Genomic DNA, 11,598 nt, shown 5'->3' on the forward strand with positions numbered 1-11,598 from the left:
GGGACTGGAAACCCCATTGAATTATTCAGGCTTTGAGATCTGACCGTTTTAATTGTGTGACATCTCAGCTTGTCATACACCATGTCGGGGTATACTGTACACACTCCCAAGTTCTCAGCGGGGCACAATGCGTGTGGCCAACCAGGACATCGGAGCCTCCCCTGTCTGGAACTCAGGATCCAAGCACAATGAGGCACGAAGGCAGAGAGAATTGTGGTCTTCAGTCATCAACCAGCGGTCATATAACTTTTGTTTTTTTTCTCTCTCTCTCTCTGTGTGCAGACACCAGAGGAGCTGGAGGATGATTCTGACTTTGAGCAGGAGGACTACGATGCTCGCAGCAGGACCAGTGTACAGACCGAAGATGACCAGCTTATCGCCGGACAGAGCGCCAGGGTGAGTAGACGGCCGCGTCTTCTAGATCTAGAGCCCACTGTCTCCAAGTTTTGGGGGAACTTCTTGAAACTACACAATCAAAAGCAGGCCCCCCTTGCCCCTCCTAGCCTCCCTAGGAATACGCACCACCCCCCCCCCCCCCCTTGGACACCTGATTGGATGGACTTATTCAAAGGCAATCGACCATATTCACACGTTCCCAGGGTGGAAAGAAATCTTAACATGAGCATGACATAAGAGCAAAATGGCCGCCGTGTGAATATGGTCAACGTATTATTCAGAGCGCAGTTGCTGAGCAGCGGAACACTCTTTGCGTCTTAAAGTATAACGAATTCAAACAAAATATTAACTTTATGATGTTACGGATAGCAGCTTTAATTCAGGAAAGGTCGGATGGCTTAAATAACTGGCAGAATAATCCCAAAAAGTAGATAGCCCTCCTCTAAATATAACAGCGAAGCAAATCCTCGGCTAATTGACTCACGTTTATCTCATAGCTGACTGTAGTCTTGAGGGCTGGGTTTGTAGAGCCCCCCCCCCCCCCCCCCACGGGCCGCGCTGGGGTAGACTGATCCACCTCCGTTCCACTTATACAGCGGAACAAGTCCACATCAAATGGTCCAAACAAGTGAGATTGTTTTAAAATGAGCACCATTCAAGGACGACAGGTGTAAAATTGCAATCACACACGGAGCAGTAATTACCAATCCCCTTCAGATGGCACCAAGAAAGCAAAAGGCCAGCGTGCCCGCACCCCTCCCCCACACCAAGGGGGGTGGGGGGCTCTGGGCTTTGTACACATTAGCGATTTTTCACTGGGGCCCACGGCTTAAAGAACATTGAGAGGGTATCAATGCCTGCTCCCCTGGAGCGACGCGTCGCGTGTTGCGTGCTGAATGGATTGTGGACGGCAGGAGAGCTGCTTGGCCCCGTGCCTCCTCACCCTGTGAGGCCTGCTGTATACCGACAGACTAGGCCAGGGCCTCCTCTCAGCCTGCTTCACGGAGGACATTATCAATGCTCCCAGAGGAGGAGGTGCGAGTGAAACGAACCGAAATGAAACTAAACCTGAAGCCAGGTTTACGCACCGCAGAGAGGTGATAGGAACGTCGATCTAGGCACCTGGAGGCCTTGGCAGGGGGGGCGGAGGTTCTGAGAATACTGGCAAGAATCCTTTTGCTTAAAGGTATCCAGCAACAACTCACTTTTGTTTGTATTCACGTTATATAGATCCGTTTCTTACCTCGTAGAGTCGTTGCGATGTCCGTGTGAAAGTTTCACTTTCAGTTTTGGCCAAGCCGTGACGAGTCCCGCCTCCTTTGACTGACAGGCAGGTTAGCTTGTTAGATCCTGTGGGAGATTGTATAGATTTTAATGCGTGAAGGCGTGCTTACACATCCTCATGCTGCAGGAGCATGTTATACACAATGCTCAGGGAGCCCTCTTCTCCTACTGGGCTCTACAGAGGCAATTTCCTCGACTACAACTTGAACAAGAGACGCCAACTATGTTTTTGTCAAAGCCGTTTGAGTTTCGTCCTGTAGGGCTCATTTGAGTCCAGAGTGGCAGAATCACAATCAGTATAATAATAACTTCCTGTTGGGAGGGAGCAGCATCAGACAACAGAGAGCATCTTAACCCCTTCACTACCACACCACAGAAGGTTAACCTTTCACTACCACACTACACAAGGTTAACCTTTCACTACCACCCTACAGAAGGTTAACATTTCACTACCACACTACAGAAGGTTAACCTTTCACTACCACACTACAGAAGGTTAACCTTTCACTACCACACTACAGAAGGTTAACCTTTCACTACCACACTACAGAAGGTTAACCCTTTCACTACCACACTACAGAAGGTTAACCTTTCACTACCACACTACAGAAGGTTAACCCTTTCACTACCACACTACAGAAGGTTAACCTTTCACTACCACACTACATAAGGTTAACCTTTCACTACCACACTACAGAAGGTTAACCTTTCACTACTACACTACAGAAGGTTAACCTTTCACTACCACACTACAGAAGGTTAACCCTTTCACTACCACACTACAGAAGGTTAACCCTTTCACTACCACACTACAGAAGGTTAAATACAGTTACATGGCACCCTCTTTTGGTACCAGATACGTTCTCCACTGATTTGATTTGATTTTGATTGTATTACAGATCCCCATTAGCTGGTGCCATAGCAACCAGCTAGTCTTCCTGGGGTCCACACAAAAAAACATACACAAACAATTATTATTTCAAAACAAAATTATTAAAAGTCAGTACTCAACACACAATGCATAATGAAACTAACAATTAAGATGGCTAAAATGACATGCAAGCACAGAAACAGAAAACAAACAAAAAAAATACTTTACAGTGTTAAATACAATTTAAGATTATTTTTGAAAGTGAATCTACTGTAAATGCAGCAGTGGTTTTGAGGCAGGTTATTCCAAAGAGTTAATGCTCTAAAAATAAAATATCTCCTTAACCTCTTAACATGCAAGGGCCCTTTTTAGGATGATTTGGTTGGTTTTTGGACGTGGCAAACCAAGCTGCCCACTACTGGAACCTCTAGTGTAATGCTCATGCACAGTATTACTAAAAACAACCTGTTTATGTATAAAAACAGGAGTTTTACTGCTCATGACCAACTTGAACAGTTGTACAAGTATATTAAAAGACAATCTATTTTCAACGTTAAGCCAAGAGAGGCAGGCATGCATACTGCTCACATTAGACCTTAGTGAGCAGCCCAGTACCAACCATGCTGCCCTGTTCTGGACCACCAGGAGCTTCCTGAGGTCACCACTGGCAGCAGATGACCACATCGCAGAGCAATAGTCAAGATGACATAAAACTAAACTTTGCACTATCTGACATAAAAGGATAGTAGACACTGCTACATATTACCCCTCATCAATGGGGGTATCTCTTTGTTTGATAACGTTAAAAGTAAAGTTAGGCTTTGTTGTCGGCTTCCCGACTCATTTTTACAAAAGATGAGAGAAAAAGAGAGAGAGCGGGAGAGGGAGCGACGGTAGAGAGAACAAAGCAGGAGTGAGAGAAAATTGTTATTGTATGATTGTTTCATGACGGAACACGTTCCAAAGCTCAAATAAATAAATAACCATCAAACACTCAACAGATGATTTACTGTGGAAACAGACGCTATTATAGTTTAATTTTCCTCTTCTGCATTTCTCCTTTTCATTGACTCAGCAATGCGTTTCTACTGCAGGATGCTCGTAACAGTTGTTGTTATTTTTTATATTAGATGTTAAAAAAGTAGTAGTAGTAGTAGTAGTAGTAGTAGTAGCAGTAGTAGTAGTAGTAGTAGTAGTAGTAGTAGTAGTAGTAGTAGTAGTAGTAGTAGTAGTAGTAGTAGTAGTAGTAGTAGTAGTAGTAGTAGTAGCAGTAGTAGTAGTAGTAGTAGTAGTAATAGTAGTAGTAGTAGTAGTAGTAGTAGTAGTAGTAGTAGTAGTAGTAGTAGTAGTAGTAGTAGTAGTAGTAGTAGTAGTAGTAGTAGTAGTAGTAGTAGTAGTAGTAGTAATAGTAGTAGTAGTAGTAGTAGTAGTAGTAGTAGTAGTAGTAGTAGTACACAGTACATTTCGCAGAGTAAATTTTACCCAAACTGAGTACATTTTACTCAAACCTCAGTTTGAGTAAAATTTACTCTGCGAAATTTACTGTGTAGTAGTAGTAGTATTTTTCCTAACATTTTGGTTATTCAACTAACTTGAACAACTAATTATTAATAACAAATGTACTCAAATAAATATATGAATAAACATATACACACTGAATAAATATCTGAACGTATATTAGACATAAAGTCACGTAAAGTCAGACCTGGCTTCGCCTCCCAGCTCTCTATTACAATGTAAACGTATACTGTAAGATCGGTCTACTCTATCCCATTACTACCACAGGATGGAGGTAACTAACATTGTGAATCGGGACACAACCTCAGTGCCCGGGTGCACAGCCGTTGTTTTCCGGAGTAGCCGCGGGGGGGGCGGCAACATGTTTACCAGGCTGACAAGTACAGAGAGTGAGGCCCCAACACCCTCTGTCATCCCATCCTGCGTCCCACTGTGTACCATCACTCGGGCCATCTGACAGCTCAGACACATCAACTCTTTTTCCTGAACCAGTCTGCCTGGCATTCATCGGGCTCTTGAGTGGGCAGTTGTTATCGGTAACAGTTGTCATGGTGCCGCTACAGTACATGTCCCGTCGTCGAAAGCTGCTAAGAGCATGTGCGTAGGGAGAGTCAGTGGTGCACTTTGCAGTTTGGGGAGATTTTCTTTTTATTAAAAAAAATTATGAATAGGAAGAAGAAGAAAATACTTTTGCAGAGCTGCAATTAGTTACAATTATTTGTATAGTATATATGTTTGTAGACTAAATTAACACATTGGACGCCAGAGGTCGCTGTGGGCGTATGGCCCTTTTGTGCCAGCGCTGTAATGCAATGGGGGTAGATGCCAGTGTTTGTAGTGCTAAAACTATATTAAATATTATAGCTATGGATCTAATAACAACGTCGATTGTCAGTGAGTTTCATCCATACATTTCCGTTTTATACCGTGGTGAATATGAGTATAGTTTTATAGTGATCCTGTGTAATCCCAGGAAACTCCGGCAAACAGTGCTTTCTTGCATTTCATTATAAATCGTGACATTTCTCGCCTGATTATTGAATCAATCTGAAATCAACACTAGATTATCGGTATTATGTTTCATCATGCATGCACGAAAGGGTGGGGGGGGGATCGTTTTTCTATGCTTCGAGCTCCACCAACGGCATACATTACACAGTACATTACAGACGCACGCTACGATCGCGGGGAAAAAAAATATCGGATCAACGCAAGATTGATATCTTATAGTCCTTACCTCGTCTATGATGTACTGCAAAAAGAAGAATCCAATTATCTGATTGCCATTCCAAATATCCACAGCGATCCTGTGTCCAACGTTATCCAGCATTGCACATGAACGGGCAGGCGGGGACCCTTGTCGATGCCATCCCTATAAGCGCTTGTTTTGCCGGAGTGTTTAGAACCCGCCCCCACGCCGAAGCTCGGCCGAGAAAACAAACCACATCATTTCAAATGGAGTGCAATAGCAGCCGCAAGGCGTTAGGCGGCGCTATCGGACCGCTGCAGTCTCAGACAGAGTGCCACACAGTCCTACAGCATAGCAGGATGAATTATGAATGGAAATAGCGAATAAAATAAATAACGATCCAATAACGAGTTAACTTGTTGTTGGCAGAATTCGATTGGCGGCAGGGCTCGAAATTAAAATGTTTACTTGGTAGCACTGGTGCTCCCAACTTCAAAAAGTTGGGAGCACCAGCAAAAATGTAGAAGCACCCATCAAAATGTAAGGAGCACCAACAATATATGTAATATATATTTTTTATTGATAAAAAAACGACAATATAACAGTACTGTAATGCAGTAAAAAAAAAAAAAAAGTAGCCTTAAACTATAGTAGTGTAGACCTAGTAGTGTAGCCTATAGTGTAGACTAGGCATGTGCCGGTATGACATTTTGAGGGTACAATAACCTTGGGCAAAAATACCACGGTTTCACGTATTCGGTACATAAAAAAATCCCCCATTGAACAAAACGTCTTTTATTACAGTGCACAATAAGCTTTTCTGTAAGTGTTATTTATGAATGTGTGACGACTGTCTGTATTACACACAGAGGGAACTGTCTGACCACTTTCAAACTAAGTACAGAATATACAACTTGGGCGGCTGGGTGGCGTAGCGGAGATTGCGCTCGTCACCAATGCAAGAGACTCCGGTCTCGAATCCCGGTGTCAGCATTGCCCGGCCGTCATACTGGCTCATTTGGCAGAGTCAGCGGGTGGAAGTCGATGGGTGGGGATTGGACGTTGTGGACGGCGACCCCTACAGGTCGGTTGGGGGACGTCTGCACAGCAGAGACAGGAAGTGGCGAGGGTAGTGTGAGCCTCCCATGCGTTACACCTCGCCAATGAGAGTCCGCGCTGGCAGGTGAACAGATGTGACAGGCTGCCTCCTCGTGTGCCGGAGGGAACACGTGATGCAAGGCTTCTCTCCTCCCTACAACCGACCAGTGGGCAGCATAGTCGAGCAACGTTCAAGACAGGGGAGGGGAGAATTGGATACACGAAATTGGGATGGGAGAAAAAAATTGAAAAATGAGGAGAAAAAGTTGTTAACAGAATTCGGCTATAGGGCGACAATAATGTGGTCAAGAGGCATGGTTTCTATCTTGAGCCTTAACTGGCGTGGTTTATTATTCACATGGCAGAGCAGTAACACTACAGGTTACTCACTGAGAGACTGGGGGAAAGAGAAAGAAGTGGGAGGAGACACCTCTATTTAAACTTGACACCTGGTGGTGTCCCTGAGAGTCTCCGCCTAGAGCGCTCTCTAGTGGAAACAGTTATATATGCTGTTAGATAGTTGCTAGTGTAAACAGCTATATATGCAGTTAGACAGTTACTAACAATCGGTGTCATCCTTTCTTCTCTGATGACAGATCTGATGAGATGGTATTTTCTATATTGGCATGTTTACATCTATGTTGATACACTGGGCAATCACAATGGTTCCCTGGTTGCCCTCATAAACAACAGCTATCCTATATAAACAGTGTCCATCATTTAACTGATGTTGACAAAATGCCCCTCATCTTCAAAAAACACCTTATCTGGTATAGAGAGTACATTCCAATTTACCTATTACATATTAACCAATATACTCGTAATCTTATCTCCATCACTTCTAACAGTTGTTCTGGATAAATACACTCATGTATGGTCATAGCTAGAGCCGTATATTCGGCTTCACTAGTTGATAGTACCATTGTGGACTGCTTCTTTGTTTTCCCACGAAACCAGTGAGCTGTCTGTATTCAAACTCACACAATATCCTGTACCTTTAAGATAACAAAAAACATGTTTGGCTGTAATCCAAATGCTCCTCTATGGGGTCAGCCAAATTCTGTGACAATCCACTCTCTACAAACCATTGGTCAGGGCGGGTACACATTGTTAAATAAATTAGGCTACCCACAGCATCTCTGTACATTTTCCAGTTTCTGAGCATCCTACTGACAGTCTTTGATCACATGGTGTTTCCCTTGATCTACATTCTTACATGTCTAAACGTTTCAGGGTCTTTCCCACATAGTTACATCATTGAGAACATGGTAAGTCATCCACCTCTGTACTTAAACATGAAATTAAACAATCACCCACCTCTGTACTTAAACCTGGGATTAAACATAGGATCCATTTCAGTATTTAGACATGGACTCTAATCAGGTATTTAAACCTGGATTCTACTTCTCCCGTATTTAAACCTAGAGTATCCTCTTCCTGCCTTTAAGCAGTGTAGCCACCCTCCTTCATTATTTAAACATGGAGTACCCTCCTTCGGCATTTAAGCAATTTGCTACGAACCACACTTTGTATTTGTCGTGGCCTTCAATACCCTCCTGGATTGAATACACCCATTTCCCTCCCACTGTCTGTCTGCCCTCTGGTAACTTGGTTGAATACACCCATTTCCCTCCCACTGTCTGTCGGCCCTCTTCGGGGGACAATGTGACCTCTCTCCCGCCTCTGCGGCGGCTGGGTCGGTATCTTCTGAGGCCTTGATGTTCCTTAACGTATCCTTTGTGAACGGTTTGTACAGCTCGGGTAGTCCTCTCATCATCATCGCCATACTGAGTGACAAACTAGCGAATGGACAATGAGGGGGGGGTGGGGGGGGGGGGAGGTCGCACCAGAACAATTATTTGCAGTTGCACGAATGCTCCCAATTATATTTTGAGGTCGCACCGATACAATTTCGGTCGCATATGCGACCAATTCTGTCGCAATTTCGAGCCCTGATTGGCGGGCTATAACGAGTTAACTCGTTTTTGGCGGCCATTGTGTAAAGGCCCTGCCATTGACAACAACAACAACAACAACAGTGATTATGTAATTTGCCCTGCTGCTTTCTAGCTTCAGTGTTCCAGTGGATGCCTAGTTTATTCATTTATGAAAATATAGTATCATATCACTTCTCATTTCACATTCCTCTCCTCAAAACGACACGTTGCACCTTTAAGCCTAATAGCAATATGTTCACACACACACACACACACACACACACACACACACACACACACACACACACACACACACACACACACACACACACACACACACACACACACACACACACACACACACTTGACATACACATCTGATATAAATGATGCATGTACGTGATTGCACGCCACAACCACTGTATCTGTGCACATGACCAAACGTGCTCTCAAAGCGTCTGTGCGTTAAACAAGACGTTATCGTGTCGCGCAGATAAGCGCACCCGTCTGGGCGCGCTGACAAAATCCCCTTGTGTACTTCATTGATACAGCGCCCTCAGACGTTGTCAAAAAAAAGAAGGAATATTTGCACGTCGCAGAAAAGCAAGCACATCCATAAAAGATGCGCGCGTCCACCCTGCTAACCGTTGTGTGATCTGCCCGGTCAGACCGGGGGGCTGACGCGTCGGGATAAGGCCGCTATCCTCTCGCCGGTCATGCCGACTGCACACTCGGTGTTACCATTCAGACAGACAAGGGGACGCCTAATCCATTTCTTCCACAGGAGCTGACATGAGCATACCGAGGTTTATAGTCATGATCCCTCCACGCTGCCAGGGGCTCTCTGGTATCACACACAGGACACAGGCATGATAGTGTCTCTCTCTCTCTCTCTCTCTCTCTCTCTCTCTCTCTCTCTCTCTCTCTCTCTCTCTCTCGTCTCTCTCTCTCTCTCTCTCTCTCTCTCTCTTTGTTCCTAGAGCTTTGCCGTCCCCGTTGTGCCGCTTGTCACTTCTTTTACTTACATTATACGAAAAGCTAAGTCATTGGAATCACACACAGGCATAATAAGACTTCTGCAAAAGACACAGGGCGAGGCCCCGTACAACACAGCCCTCCTCTTTATTAGAGCGTGTACACACACACACACACACACACACACACACACACACACACACACACACACACACACACACACACACACACACACACACACACACACGCACGCAAGCACACAGACAGATTCCATGGACTCTATTGCCATCTGCTGGCTGGTTCGTTTTGCAGTGGCCAACTCAGAATTCATCCAGTCCTGACAAAATCACAGATGTCAGACATTATGGTCTAGGGAACGTAAGCCGGCAGAAACCCAAACAATCTCTCATTTGGGGGGGTCTCTCATTTGAAAAGGCTGCTTATTAGCACAGCCTTATCCCGACTCAAGGGCACCCCCTGCTGGCCTGGTCGGGGTCATCCCTGTGGGGCTCCATCATTGCCATGATTCCTCCACAATGCTGTTAACACAGTGCTGACACTGATAGTGGTTAAGTTTAAAGGGGAGATGAAGCGTTAAACAATATGAGCCTAGTTTGTTTGTTGTGAACCTTGGGTAAGACATGGTCCTATAATCAAATGTGAAATCCTGCTTATTTGTCTGAAAACTCAAATGTAATTTCCCCGTTTTTGCCATGGGCGCCGCCATTTTAGATTTTGCTGGATGGTGACGTCACAGTGATGGTTTGGGCTGGGTCCGGGTTTACAGTGCTGGTTAGATAGCTACATAAATGTGTCGTGTCGTGTCGTGAAATTCAGTCAGTAAATTGTCAATCAAATGTAACGTTACCTACAGAAAAAATATATATTATATAATTATACTTGTAGTTGTATTATCTGCGAGACATCGCCACCACGCAACAAGTCAAAACACTCCGCTATCTGCAAACAGCTCCACTGTCTGTGTGTGTATACTGTGCTTTGGTCAAATCACATTCAGCATTAGGTATCGGTTTCCTTTTTTTCCTCCCTCAATAATATTATGTTATTTATGTACGTTATCATTATGTAAACAAATTCACATATGGATTGTTTGCTGCAACGTTTCTGAATGAATTGAAGCATTAATAAATAAACAGATAATTAAATTAGATGTCCATAACATTTGTGTGTTTAATTAGCATAGCCTAAATAAATATGAATTCAAGAACGACACATTTATTAACAGGCTGAATAACATCTGAAAAAACAATTAGCCTATTTAATAGGCTAAACACTGTGCATAAAATATAGGCTATGCGGTGGTAAAAGGCAACTTTGGCTATAGCCTTCTAAAACAGGCTAAACTTCGTTTTGCCTTCTTGAGTTCACATTTCTTTGGTTTGCAGTGGTGCATCTGCGGGCCAATGTTCCGAGACATATTACATTTGATTTGTTAGGCTATTTGAATACACCAGCCCTAAATGGTGGATTCAAATAGCCTCACAATTATACAAATATATAAAATATGTCTCAGAACATTGGCTGTTGCATTGTTGCAAACTGGGGAGGTGTGAATTAAGTTAATGCTAATAACAGGCTGAACACAGCGCATAAAATATAGGCTAAACAGTGCGTAAAAGTGCGATGTCTTTTATGCTGCGCTGTGACAGCACTCCATCGTGACAGCCAGCTGAAGCGCGTGGGCCATACATCCCAAACTTTGTAATCCTGCGTCTTTCATGCATTTGACCACGTTTCAAGCATTATCTCGGAGTATGACATGAATATTTTCTTTCGGAATATCTGCCACGTTTGGAACATATTCTCGAATGCTGTTGCCAGCGCTGCAGCCTGCAGCAGTATAGGAGCCGGAGAACTCTTGGGAATGCAGGAGCGCTTTACGGAGTTGGAAGTCTGCGTCAATCCACTGAGCTGTCAAACTCAGCATTGACATGGGGCTGACATCAGAGCTCCAAATATCACTGGTAAAGCTAATTGAAGAAACGTCTTCTTTCAGAAGGCTATCAATGTGCGAATACACTGCCTGGTAGAGCTCGGGTACAGGGCAATGTCTGAAAAATACGTGCGACCTGGGAGAGTGTAACGCGGTCGTCGAGCCCTATGATCCACTGATGATTACTTTTCATGTGATCACCTTAGCCTTCTGATTACCACCGTTATACCCACATGTGCCCTCTAACGTGGTTTGCATTAGTGGCTGCTTTGTTTCCTCTGACTTTTTTTGCGCCAATAATAACGAGTTGAGTTCACCATGTAGGCTGCACTTCATCTCGATATTCAGCCGAACGCATGAATGCTGAGTCTGGCAT

At 44.1% G+C, this 11,598-nt stretch overlaps 1 protein-coding gene across 1 annotated transcript in view; it reads left to right on the plus strand.

Annotated features, from left to right (window-relative positions):
- Positions 1 to 11,598, plus strand: part of ctnna2 (catenin (cadherin-associated protein), alpha 2) — a gene marked incomplete at its 3' end in the record, with an annotated part of 136,868 nt that overhangs the window by 66,574 nt on the left and 58,696 nt on the right. Inside the window, 1 exon segment of the mRNA XM_084318213.1 lies at positions 283 to 396. Coding sequence (XP_084174339.1) covers positions 283 to 396 — 114 coding nt within the window.

This window comes from Notolepis coatsorum (genome assembly GCF_963971535.1).
Source record: "Notolepis coatsorum genome assembly, chromosome: 7".
NCBI classification, from domain to species: Eukaryota; Metazoa; Chordata; class Actinopteri; order Aulopiformes; family Paralepididae; genus Notolepis; species Notolepis coatsorum.